The sequence below is a fragment of the Monopterus albus genome, unplaced genomic scaffold (assembly GCF_001952655.1).
Source record: "Monopterus albus unplaced genomic scaffold, M_albus_1.0 scaffold208.1, whole genome shotgun sequence".
NCBI classification, from domain to species: Eukaryota; Metazoa; Chordata; class Actinopteri; order Synbranchiformes; family Synbranchidae; genus Monopterus; species Monopterus albus.
The window spans coordinates 51,649-68,205 of NW_018128088.1; the positions used below are offsets into that span (position 1 = coordinate 51,649).

Genomic DNA, 16,557 nt, shown 5'->3' on the forward strand with positions numbered 1-16,557 from the left:
GCTTCTACTAAATACACAGCAAAGGGTCTGAATACTTATGACCATGTGATATTTCAGTTTTTCTTTTTTAATAAATCTGCAAAAATGTCAAAAATTCTGTGTTTTTCTGTCAATATGGGGTGCTGTGTGTACATTAATGAGGGAAAAAATGAACTTAAATGATTTTAGCATATGGCTGCAATATAACAAAGAGTGAAAAATTTAAGGGGGTCTGAATACTTTCCGTACCCACTGTATTTGGGATTGTTACAAGTGCAAACTATTCTTGATCAGTTGGAAACCATTTAACATGGTAACATTTTTGGTGTGCCAAATAAATAGCTCATTCACAACCTATAAAGCATCTTCAATCTTGAACTTTAGAAACATTTTTTCAAACAGAGATTCAACAATGCATCTGTCTACTGACTATGGTAAAATTCAGAATAGGTTTTGTGAGGTTTTGCAGCAGATGTATGCTGTGTGGAAGACAGACCACCTTCACTGAAATAAAATGTTAATGCACTTTTATCTAATATACGATTGACCTACAGGTAAAATGAATCCATATATATAATATATAGTGTGGCTATCCTTTGGTTGTTGTGTTAGAGTTGTATGTCATCTGCATTTCTGTATAAAAACTGCAACGCTTTAAAATATATGACCTTAAAGAAGCATGTGAAATTAAATTGTCATCAGCAAACTTCTTGTCCCAGGAGCTTAACAAGAAGAGGATCCAGAAAGAAATGGAACATGCCCTGATGATCCGGCAGGATGAAGCCACCCAGGACCTGGAGCGCAGGCATTTGCAGATGCTTCAGAAGCTGCGTGTTGAACTCATGCGGCTGCAGCACCAGACAGAGCTCGAAAACCAGGATGAGTACAATGGGCGACGGCAGAGGGAACTCCACAGAAAACACAGTCTGGAGCAGCGGCAGCAGCCCAGAAACCTCAAGGTGCCTGGAACATCTTTGCCACTATACACTGTGTGGTTGTTTAGTAAGTTGATATCCAGTTAACCTCATTTCAAGAGGTATTAAAAAGTTTGCCTGTAAAAAGGGTATGGTATAGGTCATGATAAGAGGATTACATACTGGCTTTAAAAAGAAAATTCTGCAGGTACCGTGCATCTGCCACCTCTGCTATCCTGCATTGTGACATTTTGTTTGCCGAAAATATACCTTGTATTTTTATTTTAAATTCCCAGATAGAAAACTGTAGAACTAATTAACCATGTTGCCATGAGAACAGTATCTTACAAAACATTTCAGTGATATCAAATTTAAATCATTTCCTCTCCTTTTATCTAGTAGCAGTATTTTTATACAGTGGGAATAGAAAATCTTACTGCACCTATGCAAACTGAAATGTTTGACAGCATTACAAACAGATTCATTAACAAATGAATAATTAATACCATTTTAAAATGATTTACTCAACATTGAATGGCAGCTTGAGAACAAGGTGAAATTAAATGCACACAAGTCGTTTGGTTGTCAGGCAGAACCTTAAACTAACACATTAAGATTTATTTATTTATTTATTTTTACCCTTTGCAGATGCTGGAGATGCAGATCAAGAAACAGTTCCAGGACACTTGCAAGGTGCAGAACAAGCAGTACAAAGCACTTAGGAACCATCAGCTGGAGGTCTCTCCCAAGGGCGACCATAAGAGCATCCTGAAGAACCTAAAAGAGGAGCAGACACGTAAGCTGGCTGTACTGGCTGAGCAGTACGAACGGAGCATCAACGAGATGATGGCTTCACAAGCGGTATGATGAGCTCGAAGCTATTTGCTATTCTTGTCATGAATAGCAAAAGTGGGCCTCATTCATCATTTGTATGTTGTATATTTACTTGTACAGAATATTTGCACTTCACATGAGCCTTATAGTATACTATAAGATGTAAACTATATGTGCATCGGCTTCCATATTGCTGTTTAATGCTACAGTTCATGCATTAAATCTTTGCTAAAAATTGTTGGCCTGTAGTTTTAGAAATCAGGCTCAACCTAGGATTGTTGTTAATGTGTTTGTAACTACCTTTGTCTTGCTGGGTCTCTAGATGCGATTAGAAGCAGAGCAGGAAACCGAGTGCCAAGCTCTGAAGCAGCAGCTGAAGCAAGAGATGGAGCTCTTGGATGCCTACCAGAGAAAAGCCACGTCACAGATGGAGACCCAACATGAACGAGAGCAGCAGAAACTTGAGCAAAAGGTCTCCATACGCAGAGCACACCTTGAACAGAAGGTGGGTTTAGGATGGAAGCCATTGTAAAATAACTGAAATAAATGCAGCATAATACCAAACTGTATAAAAAAAACATACCTCACTATTGTAGAAAGACATAAATGTGAAAGTAGAAACCTTGTATTTTGACATTGTTAGTTTTGTTTTATTGATTTTACAATTTAGTGGCCCCTAGAGGTTGCAAGGTTCAGCCATGAGTGACTTTGGTTATGTTTGGACTGGACATGTGTTCCAGTGAATTGGCAGAGTTTGCACCCGGGATGGCCGTGGGGGTTCCACCAGCTCCTACTGGAGGTGAAACCTGAGCCTCCAAAAATATATAAATACAAAAAAGTTTGTTCTTGCTGAAGTCCTTGCGCAAAGGTAATCATACTCACAAGCTATGCAATGGAAAAGGTTCATCCACAAGGGAGCATTAGCAAGCATGTTGTACGTTACAGTACAGTACAGTGTATTATAGCAATGTGCTAATTGGATTTCACATACAGTTGAACACATTCCGTCTGAAAATGGCTCAAATGATTAATCCATGATTAAAATTGATCTGCCAATGTGAAATATTTATACTAAATTTCATGACAATCTGGCAAGTAGCTGTTGTTGGGACATCTTACTGTGAAAGCGCTGGAGTCACTGGCTACGGTGTCCCGCAGGGCAAAACGTGAGCTCCGATTTGGTGTCCATATGATGAAATAACTACCACCGTGATTTTTGATTACAGATTGAAGAGGAATTGGCCGCACTTCAGAAGGAACGTACTGAAAAGATCAAGCACTTGTTAGAACGACAGGACAGAGAAATTGCCGCCTTCGAAGTAGAAAGTAGAAGTCTCGGCTTTGGAAGCCTGGGATCTCTGGACTTCCCCAAAGAAGACAACAGATGAAAGTGGATTTATCTTTAGAGGACAGCATATCTATGCCCTTTTCATTTCCACTTGACCGTTCATCACACCCACAGTGACAGAGCTGGATAACTTGCTTTTCTTCTCGAGGTGTTACGTGCAATGAGAACTTCTTTTGTGCAACAAATAAAAGAATCTACAACAACGTGTCAACAATAAAAGTCAAACCTAGTCAGTGTAACTGAAATAAGACTCTCTTTCCTCCATGCCATTTGGTATGAATCGAATAAATCAGGAAATTTTAGTAAAATGGGCACTTTGATATGTTTAAGTAGAAACCCATCATGTTCATATGATGTATACTGTGTGAGTTAGTTGGAGGGACATTGTGGAATGTGAGCTGCGGACTTCCCCTGGTGTTAAGCTGCTTTGTCTTTTTTATCAGCTTTATTTTATTTAGTTGTTTTATTTTATGCTCCGAATGTGAATATTACTGTATGGGGGTCACTGGATAAAGTCAGAGTTAATTCACTGTTTTAAGGGTTCTTTTGGGTCATTATTCCATATTGTGCTTATGCATACAGTATACTGTGGTCCCTCACTTTTGTAGGCAACAGTTCTTACCTTTTCTTTTATTCAATATGTAGGATCAATTGGCATTAGCTTGATCAACCTGTTTATCTTATCACAAATCAAGATTCCACTTGCTAAAACTGCTTATTATTGCATGCACTTTAAGGACAAATTCAGGTTGTGAAGTGACGCATGAATCTGTCAGAGATTTAAGCTGTTTGTAAATAAAAGTGGTCATAGCATTTTTTTTAAGCCTATGGATACTGGACATAAGCGCCATATTTGATATGATAATTTCACAAATGCCTTTATTTAAGTTGTGCCGGAAGCAGATTTTAGTTACGTGTTTGTTATATTTATATTTTATTTACTGAGGCTGGCACTGTTTTGTTTTGATTTCATCTGAACTTGTGAATCATTTAATGTTCACTAATCAAAGTTCTTGTAAAGGAAAATAGTGAGAATTGTGATGTATAACTTTTGATATGAATATTTGTACATGAGAATATTGCTAGAACATACAGAGACACTGGTCTATTACTGTAACAAAGCTTAAAGATAAAGACTTTGCTTTGTTTTTGTTTTATAATATAGAGATATGGTCAGACAATAGCTCAATATAATGCTACGTCAAATCACTAGACTCTCAGATTGTATAAATGCTGGTAAATGGAACCGCAGACTTCCTATAGTATCAGTATTGTGATCTTTTTCAGGTCAGTGGTTCTTCAAAAGCAAACACAACAACGTGGGTCCAGATTGCATTTGAGTAATTCGTGTCTATTGATCAGATTTACATATTCTTTGCCATGTTCATTGAGGTCATTGAACAGGTTGCACAATATTTCCTTTTATACTGAATGGAAAGATAATTGTTTGGTGCTTAATTTCTAATACCACCTTTAGCCTTGTAGTGTTTTGTCTTGGAGAGGCAATTGATTTTTGCAAAATGTAAACCTGAAGCATTTTGAACCCCCTCTGACTCAAAACACTACTAAGTTTTTCAGACACTCATGACATATTTAGAGTACCCCATGCAGTGAAACCCTCTAACATTGAAATACATATATGAAAAAAATAAATGCTATTTTATCACGGATCAATTTTTTGAAACAATGTTTAGCGTGGTGGTCTTGAAGGCAGCCCTGTTATGTTTGACAGGTATTTCTTTACCTGTTTTTTACATTTCAGAGCCACAACTTGTATTGATGTTTAGTCATGTTCCTCATAGGGCTGAAAGGTGGAGTATGACCCTGAAATCACAAAGTATTTTGAATAGAGGAATTTAACGGGATTCAAATATCATTTCTGAAGGCAATAGAACTCAAATCCTCTCGTTTTACATGTAGAAATTGAAATTCTGAATTTGTTTGACCAGAATGTGTTGGACGGCTCCTCTAGATTTTTCAGCCTTTTTCACAATCTTTTTTGAAATTTGATGAAAAGTTTCTCATATGCAGTAAGGCCTTTTGTCTGGTCACATATAACTGAAGCCTTGTGGACAAAAAAAAGTGCTTTTGGGGTGCTTGAATAAGGTTTCACAGAGGGCTTCAGAACAATTATGAACCTTAAAATTTGTGTGAATTTTATGTTACTAGAAAGATGTATTTAGTTAGAGTAAAAGGGACTTTCCTAAACAACCTTATACACCATTTCCTGTGCAGTTAAAAGACAAAATAAAAGAGATTCTGTTGAAAAAAAAGAGTCTCAGTCAACATCCTGCATCTTATTACAGTGCATTTCTTATTGCTTGTGGTTGAATTTCCTTGTAATGCTTTCTCATGTGGTTGAGGGCTTTTCACATTTATTTTTCTTTGGTGAAATATGACCGCTGTGGCCTACATTGTATCAAATGTTATTATAATTTACCGTTAATCTACAAACATGCATGCAGGTCAAAGATAACTTGTGAAAACCAGAACTTTGAAATAGGAGCAAGAGTTGAGAGGGAAGTTAAATTGCAGAGTATTCAGTGTTTTATAGACGTCTTTATGTTTCAGGGTAAACCTGCTTGATTTAGAGGTTGATCTGGGACTTTTATTTATTTTTTATTGATCTTTTCACCAAACCACATTTATTATTTTATTTTATTTATTTATTTATTCTTTCAAACATGTAACAACAGTCAGTATGTAATCACACATAATTCCAGACATATCCACAAAAATATTTCCTGTTTTTTCTCAAGCAGTCAGTGGTTTGACTGAAACACACCCTCTATAGTGTGGATGCTTGAAACCAAGATGTTATGATCATAAGAAACATAGAGATGATGTTGCTGTACGTCTCAGTGAGCTGTTTCAGTTTCACTACAACGTTAACCTGTTGCTCCCACACAGAACAACATGTTTCTGTCCTGTAGTCTGATCTCTTAACAAACCCATGATGCAGACAGCTGGCTAAACAAATCATATGGCGCTTCCAGGCATTTCTAGAAGTTAGTTTTAATGATGACAGTGATGACGTTAGGCAACACATGAAAAACCCAGTTTGCGTTGTTGCCATACGTATGTTACACATTCCTGTTTCCTCATATTCTACCCCAAACAAATCACAAAACAGGTCACAATGAACTCATCCCCTGATAATGCGAACACAGCCAGTCAGAAGCTTGACATATTGCCTACTTTGGCTGAGCAGACCTCACCCCTTTACAAAAGTTGTTGATTGAGAAAGGCATTTCCTGTGACCTTTGCCAGCTTCCTGCACAATACCCAATGAAAATGTGGTTGCAAAATGACGGTGTAACGGTAATGACTAAATCCAAAAAAGCTGGTTACTAAAAACAGGAGAAGGTGTGAAACACTGATCTCAACCTACATTTCAAAAACTAGTGTCATGTTTGAATTTCTTGATTATATTGAGGTAAATTTTGTGAGTTAACTGTTGCAGCATCTGGACACTAATAATTGCATGAGTTTGGTGTTATTATTAAATTACCAATGTCATATTTCAGCCAGTAAAACCACTGAAAGAACCAGTCCCCAAATGTTAGTAGATTTTTACTTCACTTCACTTGAATTGAAGGAACCTTACAGGCTTAAGGTGCCTTTGTTGTCTTATAATGTAGAAAGTGCATAAAAACATCTTCATGCAGCTTTGAGTGTTGTGGCAAACTCACTTTTACTTTTTCATGCCCACTAAGTTCTCACCTTCTCAGCCACTGTCTCTAGAGGGCAGTGAATAAGCATGTAAATGAACTGTGTCAAAGGGTAGGCTGACCTTAGTCCTTACATTGTTTTCTGGCACTGTTTCCTAATCCAGCAGGTTCATATTCCTCAAGCAATTGAAACATATCAGATATGTGTATATTTTTTCATGCACAAATAAAAATTAAAATAATCATTTTTGCTCCACTACGGGGTCACATCTGTGATTGATAATGATTAGACCATGCCCCTACATGCTTGCTCTGTGGACAGGCATGTAGAGGCACAGCCCGTTTGTTTCATGTCAAAGAAAGAAAGAAAAAAATGTGCATCTGAAAAAAAAGGAGGAAATTCTGGGAAATTTGGTTGCCTCACAAAGTGCACGTCATTTCCTATGACAAATGTGCGGTTTCAGTCGTTCATAAAGTTTCAAAGGAGTGTGATTATGACGAGTCCACACAATTTGCCTGTGACTACTGAGCGGAGAATGAATGGTCATGTAAAGACTATGCATTTTCAACAGTTTATGGGACCAGCAACAAGTAAGTTTCATTACATCTGTTCTTCTGTTAAAATAAAAGTTAAACATTATTGCAGCTTTTCTTGCCATTGTGCACGCTATTGTTATTTTTGGTGTCTTATAGCTGCTGTGAAACTGACTGAAGTTTCACATTCAAATGAAGTGCTTCTTTGCCCACTGTGCCTGCATGAATGAAGTAAATTAGTTTGCAAACTATATGTGAAGAATCTGGCCAATAACAAGACTGACAATATTTGAGGGCATCTAAGCAGACTACACATATAACTGTAGTAACTACTTGTAGAAGACATCAGAAATGGTAACACAGACACGTGCTGTTGTTTATTCACTGGCTGGAAAACCGCTAGGTGAAGAATCTATTTTTAACTGACCTCCGTTTGTGGTTTAAAAGCCAAGTTCCCCTCACTAATGTGATGTAGGATAACCTTAACCAGTTCCTTTCTCCTCAGCATTACTCTCTCTCCTGCTGGTTATGGCTGTTGATTCAACAAAAACTGTGGCAGCAAGCAGAAACCAGCAGTGTGGGAATTTTCTGCAACCGACCTTGAAGCTCACCAGACTCATACAGAAGGAATCTGTTGACCTAATCAAAACATATGTGAGTATGGCCATAAAGTGCTTGTTCAGTACTTTACTTTTTCTTCATTATATGCCAACTGCTTATGCTCCTGTCCTTTTTTTCAGAAAGCCTCTCAAGGAGAAATGTCAGAGCTCCTCTGCAAGGTGTCAGTTAACAACATCCCCGATCCCAGCATCTCTGGCCTGGACCCTCCCGAGAGGATAGTGAGCATCTACACACATCTCCAAGCATTCTTCCCACATTTCAAACGAGTGTATGAGCAGCAGACAGACTTACAGCCACCAGCGAGCCCGCTGCTGACCGAGCTCACTGGTGTCAGCGCTCGCAGCAGGAGCCTGGCTGTTCTCATAAACAATTTCTATCAGAGCGTTTTCCCAAACCTGCCTGTACCAGAGCCAGCAGGGGGGCCGACAACACTACCTCCACCTCAGAACATCTTCCAGCAGAAGGTCTACGGCTGTGCGGTCCTGCAGACCTATAAGGAGTTCCTTTCAAATGTTTCCAAAGAACTGAGGACTCTCAAAAGTAAAGTGTGCAGGAGGAGGGTCCACCTCAACTTACTCTTCTTCTGAGAACAACCTAAGGCTGGATTTAGACAATTTCCAACACTTATATTAATAATTTGGGTTGATTAAAACTTAAAAAGATAAGTGAGTATGAAGGTGGCTGGTACATCAGTATAATAGAGTGTATTTATGGTATTTAATATTTATTTTCTTGTGTGTTTTGGACAAAAGGAGTGCTGTTAAATGATGATGAGTATAAAGTTGATCTCTATGCCAGTTATTTAATATATCTAATATGTTATGGAAGGCTCCATGTTGATGTAAATGTCTTTACTGTATACAGAAGTAATAAAAGATACTTTGTAGCTCTATTTCATATTGATCTTTGATTTATTTCTGTACAGATTTATATGCTTTTCATCCGTCTTTGTTGGAATCAAATGATCTGTTTCTACACTGTTTACAAGGTTAAAAGTTGTGGGTTTTTTTGTTTGTTATTGGCAAGTGTAAAAAAAATATTAAAGAACAGTCTAATTTGTGCTTGAAGCATCATGTGCTGTTTTCTGCACAAATTCAGTCCATCAGGAGGAGTTAAAAGAAAATCGGGAAGCTGCTAAGACGCTGACTGTGTGATATCAGGCTCAGAGTGACGCATGTTTTCAACACAAGGCTGCATCAGATAGGAAAGATTTCATGAAACTGGCGGGCCGTCTGGCCGGTCACAAGGTATGGATGGGTGTGGGTCAGATAACTGTATGTGTTACCAGTGTGTGGTGTGCACACTTGCATCCTGATATAGATGGAGATGTAAGTGTAGGGTGGGGGAAAACAGAGGAGTCACCGAAATTCTGCAGAAAACCCCTGTTTTAAATAGCTGAATGACAGACACATTAAGAATAACTTGCCATTTATACATACACGTATATAAAACAGATACCAAGTATTTTGGTTGAAATGCAGTCATGTGTAACTAAACTTTCCTCAGATCACAAGCTCTCGGTAAACTGGAAGTAGATGGGGCATTCACTCTGGGTCATGAATCAAGTTCCCTGTTATAACTCTGCTTTATTTAAAGCACAAACACAGAGGGTACCTCAGGGCAACCTTCATTCTAATGTCTGTATTTTTATCTCTTTTCACTACCCACTTAATGTATTACAGGATCTAAAAGGGGTATGATGTCAGAAACCACATTTGTGAAAATGAAGCTGAGGCTCCTTGGACTCTCAAATGCACCTGTCTCACAGATAACTTGCATAATTTCATTGCCAACACAGAAAAAAACAAAATAAAACAAAACATGCAAACCTTAACAGACCTGAAAGAGGCTGAAGACTGAATCCAGCACCTACAGTTTCTGTGACCCACCTGTCATCAATCTATAGCGTCAGTATGACAAAGTGTCAGATTCTGCTAAAACTTTTTTTTAGCAGACTACCTAATTGTCTGTGTTGTGCTGGCTGAGTGAAGGCAGGGAAGAAGGTGCAACAAATTATTTCATTTAGACATGAAATTAAAAATGCAATCACCTTCGCAAAGCATGATGTAAACTAAATGGAGCAATATGCTACATTAAAATCAATGAAGACTCCCATGTCAATATGAAAAAACACTTCTGTTGCAATATCTGTAACAATTAAATGATCAGTGACGTTTTGGCAAAATTCAATACAGACCTTAAAAAGATGGTGACCAAATGTTCAAAGTTTTAGTGATTCTAAAATGAGAAAACTACGTAACCCGCTCTTATATGATGGATCATTGCAGCGGTGTTTCCCTAAAGAGCCAAAGAAAGATGGCCTGTGATCATGACTGAAAAATGAATCAGCGTGACTGGTTAGCAATTACATGTCATAATTTACTACAAGAACTGTATAAAGTAAATGCCTAAATGATGCCATAGGGTGCATAAGTGACAAATCTAATCATTAAAATTGACGAGAGCCTGCAAACAAACAAACAAACAAACAAAAAACATGTACCACATTGAAAGTGCCTTTAGATTTTGTGCTACTGTTTATTTACTTTATATTTCACTTGTGTTGTTTGGCATTTAGTGTGGACGGCAAAGTAAGAATTTCATTGTGCAGGGAAACACGTTTCCATACTGTGCATATGACAATAAACAGTTTGAATCTTGAAAAGCACTAATGGTACATTTTACAAATATTATTAGTGAATCAGATGAAACTCCATTATTAAATAACACCTGTTCCCTGATTTGACCTGTAGAGGGCAGTATACACCCATGTATTTACTGAAGTGCTGCTAGGTATCACTGGCCGTTGTAGACAGTTTATCACTTAGCATTCACTGTAAATATAAAAAAGTGTTTAAATCCAACACAGAATACAGACAGAATACCAGTATGCACATAACACGAAAATCCAGAGACTTAATAAAAACATCTTGATAGATGTCCTAAAGGAAATAACTGAATTTCAAGAATGAGTCAGTGCAGGACCACAGCAGCAGCTTTCCAGGAAATCAGGAACATATCTTAATGCTCCTTCTTGTCAATAAACCTGTGTTTGTTTCTGACTTCCCATTTTTAACACCAGTGGTTTTGATAGTGGCATCACCATCAATAACCACTTGACCAAGAGGATACACATGACTTCCCATTTTCTGACTTGCATTTATTCTTACTTTGCTTTCATACTGATTTTTTTATGTTTCCCCCTTTGTTGTAAAGGCTTTGGAGCCTTTTTTTTAAAAAGCTTCACATGATACACTTGTATTATATGCCAGAATAGAAAGGATCTGTAAAGTAGACTATTAACAATCATGATTACAATTTTCCACGTTCTACAACTCAACGTGTGTTGTGACTTTGCTGCATTGTTAAAAAGAATGTTCCAAATTTATTGTAATGAGATTATATACCGCAGTGCCCACAGTTAACAAAGATTATTTCCATGAGTCATTCACTCTCTTGAGAGTACAGTGAAAGCCTGGCGTGAGCTGCTTGATGTTTTGTTTGCAAGCTTCATGTAAACTGAACACTATTTATTTGTCTCTACTACTGATTACGTGTGTTTTTAAAAAGTTACAATAATCACTGTGAGGTGAAACAGGACGTAAATAAAATAAATCTGATTAAAATCATTTTATATAGTATATCACCAGTATATCACCATTCTATTCTGAAATTAGAACTGATGACATTTGCCTTCAAAGCATTTAATATTGCATGACAACACTCCCATTTCCTTTTTATCAGGATGAGTCAGATCTCTTTATTGTGCAAATGTAGAGCTCAGAGCGTGCATGGTGTCAAGTGACAGATTAGTATCAATACAGTAAAAGGCATTTTAAATGACTGTCTGATTATTATTAGACAGGTGTAAATACATAAAAAGACAGACCTTTATATCCCTGATTATTTATAGCCATTATTTATGGCCTAAACATTTGTAAAGGTTTGTCAAAGATCCACATTCACAAGCATAGAATCATACTATCTGTGAGTCCAGACATGGATATTTGATTATTGCATTGTCCAACTACTGAGAGGCAAATTAAACTGTTAAATAATATTTCTTACTAATTAATGGCTGTGGCTCATGAGGTAGGGCAGTCGTCTCCTGACCAGCAAGTTGGTGGTTCGACTCCCGGTCTCCCCGCATGCCTAAGTGTCCCTGAGCAAGACACTGAACCCCGAATTGCTCCTGGTGGCTTGACTAGCGCCGGTGCATGGCAGCTTGTCGTCATCAGTGTGTGAATGTTGTGTGTGAATGGGTGAATGGTGTATCATCTCTGTAAAGCGCTTTGGCCAGTGCAACACACTGTGAGAAAGCGCTATATAAAATACAGTCCATTTAAAAAATACAGTCCAATGTCAAATGAATGACTTCTAATGCATCCACAATATAGCATACATTTTCTTTGGATTTGCATTATTTGAACATGAGTAAGGCATATATTCAGTGCAAGCAACAAAGGTTAGTGTAAAAAACAACAGCTAGTACAGTGAAACCATAATTGTTTGCCCTTAGTCTTTGCAAAGTTACTGCATAGTTTAGAGTACCAGTCTCACTTACACAGTGTTGTCGTGTCCATATTCAAAAAGCGAATGTTCATCCTTGATTCAATTTCAAAGCCATTCAGCAACTAAAAAAAGAAGAGTTTTACATTATTTAAAACTGTAACTCATGCCAATTCATTCAGTATGATCCATATCAACTACACAGGTGACAAAGGAAAGGAAAAGCCTGAACCAATTAGCGATCTCTTTCAGGAAGCCCCTATCCACAGGGAACGAAGAGACACTGAATGGTTTGATGAGTGGTAAGAAAATGATGTGAATCATATGCTATGGCTTTCACAGTCAGATCTTAACCCAGCTGAACACCGATGGGAGATTTTGGAAACACCAAATAAGGAAATGAATGGTGTTCATCTCTCCAGTAGAGTTCAGAGGCTTGGAGAATCAAAGCCGAGGCTGTTCTGGTGGCACATGGTGGCCCAGCACCTTACTGAGACACGTTATGTCTGTATATTTACATATTTGGGGGTGGCTGTGACTAAGGAGTTAGAATGGGTGGTCTCCTAACCGGATGATTAGCGGTTCGATTCCTGGCTTTTCCAGTCCACATGTTGAAGTGTCCTTGAACAAGACACTGAACCCCCCAGTTGCTCCTGGTGATGACACCAGGGCGTGAATGGGTAAATGGCCAAAGAGTTTGAAAGTGCTTTGAGTGTGCTGCAATGCATAGAAAAGCACTATACAAGTATAAGACCATGTAAATGTCAGGGTTCTGTTCTACCACTTCCTGTTTTAGGCTCTTATTTTGTCACCATTTCCTGTTCTAGGTTTATCTTATGGTTTCTTTACAGTAATCAGTGCTAATTGCCTGCACCTGTTTTCACCCCAATATAAGCAGCCTTCTCCCATCAGTAACCTGCCAGATTGTTCTTGTTTTCATGCAGACTTTCCAGCGTTATTCTGGCTTTAGTGATTCATGTTATTGACCCCAGATTGTTTCCTGACTACTGATTTCTGCCTAGCTCTCCTGAGTGTTGAATGTTTATCCTGTGTACCGACTACTGGACCAGCTTCTTGACCTCCCGTTTTTGGATCCCTTGGCTGTGCTCGTTTGCCGGTATTGACCCTGGACTGTTGTTTGACGTGGATATTGGATTCTGGACTATCACTGTGTATTTTCTGAGTGAATACAGTAAAGCAATATTCTTTACCCCATCTCGCCTGGCTTTGTAATTGAGTCCACCGTTAACATTGTGGGTAGCTTTACTGGCTGACCCTGACAGTAAATGCACTTCCAGCTAAGAAACAAGCAAACATTTAGATTACATTCAAAAGTGTATTCTGTGTACCAACCTTGAGAAAATGCTCAAATGTAATCCCCTCATAGAATTCATCAGGTTCCTGTGTATGAAAAAGTGATGTACTGACATTGTCTAGACTATCTTGAGATATGCTATCTTGAGATATTATAGCTTACATACCATGTGACCCACTGAAATACTGGCCACCTCCAACATGGCTGCATCAGCAATGCCTTTGGCTGTTTCCTTGCCCAGTGCCCCACTGCGAGATAACAGCTCCTCCACCACCTGGTCAGATGTGAAGAGCAGTAGAAATAAAATGACTACAAGACTCAAATCCTTGATCTTCAAAGGGTTGAGGAAATGAAATCCCTTCTCCTCCCTTCTCTCATTAGCTGCCAACTAAGTGTGTAGCAGGAAGGCAGCTGACTCCCAAGTGCTGAAGTGGAGATGCTCAATAACCAACTGTGGAGCTACATATAAAACAGAGATTACTTCAGTCTGCTGTGCTAAATGTGCATCTTAAATACCTTTAAAAGTAAAAGCCTACCCCACCTGATTAGCCCATGGGGACTACACAGTGGTTTTCCCAGACTGTGAGAAAACACTGATGTAATCTTGACTGGTTATATGCACACTAGCTTTAAGAAGCCATGAATGGAGCATACTTTGTTCATAGAGGTAAGCAGAGGCTTACATGTCTGTATTCCTCCAGGGTTATTGTCCCATCATTGTCTGTGTCATGCATGTTGAATAAAACTGCAGAGAAAAACACAAGTATTTAACGGCTGTGTGCACAGCCACAGATAATATCAAGTACGTGATCATGTGATCGTTTCAAAAACACACATCGGAGTTTCTCCCTCCTGACACTCTCACGCTGTTCCTCTGTCATATGAACTGAGGGGGGTCTGAAATGGGACATGACCACCAGGAAGTCCTCAAAGCTGATCTCCTCGACCGTCCCTTCACCATTCTGACGATAGTTTCTAGAGGAATAAAAAAAGAGCACAAATACTAAAGTTCTGACAGTAACATTAAGAAAATCTTTAACTTTTATACTACATTATGATAGATTTCAAAAAAACTGTCATAAAGTCAAAGATATAGCACAGTAGTTCAAAAATATTCTGTTACTCATTTTGAGAATTAGGTTTCATCACTGTACCTTTTGTCAAAGAAAGCCTCTATGATCTGTGCACGTATTGGATTGCATGCTAAATCTGGGATTTCATTGAAGTGATCTCTCCTAGAGATGGGTGGTAAAAAAGATTTCAAAAAGTGGCACATAGTGTCATATTATATATATCTCCTACAAGCCGTTTCCATGGATGAATGACTGAATTCATCTTTCTAACCCGGGGCCCAGGAGCTCTCCTTACCGCAGAGTTTCTTCATTATGGCTCAGCTGTCTGAATCTTTTATGTAGGACTCCAATCTGTTCCAATGAAACTGAAAACAAGAAAGAGCCACCCTTAGGACTAATTAACTGTGTGCAGACTACAATTAAATCACAGGTGAATTTGTGTGCAAAAATAGACACAATGCGAGACTAAAGCCCTTTAAAGTATGAATCATTTGTTGTTTATGATTCATGCAACACTGGACGCTGTCAAGGCATCAGATTTGAATATTCATATTGGATGTAAAACACAGGGTTTTCTGCCAGGGACCCTACAACTATCACTTTCATCTTTCATCACAGGCTACAAGTGTCACAGAGTCACAGGTATAGAAAAATTATAATAGGCAAGTTTATGTTTGATTAATCTTTAGAGCTTTCAGTGTCTGCTGTGCACTTCCCGCTGTAAACCAGGTAAAGTTGCACTCCCATTAACCTGCAGTTTAGAATACTTATTGCTGCTGCTCCAGACTGGTTTATAATAGACAGAGAGATGCTGGACCTGTGTAATTACTAAATATAGAACAGGGCAAGTAGCAGGTTAGACATATCGTTGAAGTGGTCGTATTTCCTCTTTAAGATAAGTCGGAATAGAAGATTAGACAGATGTTTCCGGTGAAGTGAGCTCATGTTTTCACACATCCTACATATCTAACCGAGAAGCGATTAAAGCCAACGCAAACAATAATAAAGACTACTCACAGCCCGTCTTTTCCGCCAGATCAATATGCTCTGGTTGACCAGGTAAGGACTGCAGTGCGCCCATACCTACTGACCTGCCCAATTAAAACGGGGCCTGAGATAAGACAGAAATTAATCGAAACTGTTGAGACTGAAACGGATCTCAGAGGATCATGTTTCGGAATCATCCATCCCCACCTGAGTGTTGGAATAACAGCCCCGGAGCTCACGCATCCACCCTGCGCAGTCGCTAAGCTGGACTCATCCTCTACAGAGCTGCTGGCTACTTCCGCAACTACCGTCCTGATGACGACACACTGTATGAACAACATGGTGCAGTTTGAATTATTAATTCTGACTTTTTATTTATTCAGAAGCTGCGACCATTGACTGTGACCTGTTTTCTTACTGTCCATACGTGAAATATAGAGTCATTTAGAAGTATTGTTCAGATATCATGATATAGACGCAAGTGACTGCACAGAAATTTGATGGTTTTTTTCACATTGTTGTGGTGTCTCTGTCTCTCTCTCTCTCCCTCTCTCGCGCAAGTGACTGCACAGAAATTTGATGTTTTTTTCACATTGTTGTGGTCTCTCTCTCTCTCTTCCTCTCTCTCTCTCTCTCTCTCCCTTTCTCTGTCTCTCCCTCTCTCTCTCTCTCTCTCTTCCTCTCTCTCTCTCCCTCTCTCCCTCTCTCTCTCCCTTTCTCTGTCTCTGTCTCTCTCTCTCTCTCTCTCTCTCCCTCTCTCTCTCTCTCTCTC

The 16,557-nt window shown here is 38.7% G+C and overlaps 3 protein-coding genes across 3 annotated transcripts in view; 2 read left to right on the plus strand and 1 right to left on the minus strand.

The window, feature by feature from the left end:
- taok3b (TAO kinase 3b) overlaps positions 1-5,322 on the plus strand; it is a 9,049-nt gene extending 3,727 nt beyond the window's left edge. Inside the window, exons 5-8 of the mRNA XM_020618645.1 lie at positions 699-938; positions 1,542-1,754; positions 2,050-2,232; positions 2,954-5,322. Coding sequence (XP_020474301.1) covers positions 699-938; positions 1,542-1,754; positions 2,050-2,232; positions 2,954-3,115 — 798 coding nt within the window. The 3' untranslated portion in view covers positions 3,116-5,322. The remainder of the gene's footprint in view (positions 1-698; positions 939-1,541; positions 1,755-2,049; positions 2,233-2,953) is intronic.
- Positions 5,323-7,233: 1,911 nt separating this feature from the next.
- On the plus strand, positions 7,234-8,828 carry m17 (IL-6 subfamily cytokine M17). The gene is made up of 3 exons (XM_020618627.1): positions 7,234-7,337; positions 7,786-7,934; positions 8,021-8,828. Exons 1-3 carry the CDS (start codon positions 7,241-7,243, stop codon positions 8,486-8,488), a joined length of 714 nt encoding a protein of 237 aa, XP_020474283.1. The 5' UTR covers positions 7,234-7,240; the 3' UTR covers positions 8,489-8,828.
- Positions 8,829-12,265: 3,437 nt separating this feature from the next.
- Positions 12,266-16,081, minus strand: tescb (tescalcin b). Its single transcript, XM_020618625.1, has 9 exons — positions 15,993-16,081; positions 15,816-15,909; positions 15,094-15,163; positions 14,880-14,960; positions 14,561-14,700; positions 14,409-14,470; positions 13,892-13,999; positions 13,764-13,811; positions 12,266-12,535 (listed from the first exon to the last, which is right to left on the minus strand). Exons 2-9 carry the CDS (start codon positions 15,877-15,879, stop codon positions 12,458-12,460), a joined length of 651 nt encoding a protein of 216 aa, XP_020474281.1. The 5' UTR covers positions 15,880-15,909; positions 15,993-16,081; the 3' UTR covers positions 12,266-12,457.
- Positions 16,082-16,557: the final 476 nt, after the last annotated feature.

What these genes read in the sequence shown, in the direction of transcription:
- m17 (XM_020618627.1), top strand. Translation starts at nt 7,241, where the DNA reads ATGACGAGTCCACACAATTTGCCTGTGACTACTGAGCGGAGAATGAAT. An exon ending in GTTTATGGGACCAGCAACAA is followed by an intron (nt 7,338 to 7,785) that starts GTAAGTTTCATT and finishes CTTTCTCCTCAG; the next exon opens with CATTACTCTCTCTCCTGCTG. An exon ending in TTGACCTAATCAAAACATAT is followed by an intron (nt 7,935 to 8,020) that starts GTGAGTATGGCC and finishes CCTTTTTTTCAG; the next exon opens with AAAGCCTCTCAAGGAGAAAT.
- tescb (XM_020618625.1), bottom strand. Translation starts at nt 15,879, where the DNA reads ATGGGCGCACTGCAGTCCTTACCTGGTCAACCAGAGCATATTGATCTG. An exon ending in CCCTGGAGGAATACAGACAT is followed by an intron (nt 14,000 to 14,408) that starts GTAAGCCTCTGC and finishes ACATCTGACCAG; the next exon opens with GTGGTGGAGGAGCTGTTATC. An exon ending in GTATTTCAGTGGGTCACATG is followed by an intron (nt 13,812 to 13,891) that starts GTATGTAAGCTA and finishes TTTCATACACAG; the next exon opens with GAACCTGATGAATTCTATGA.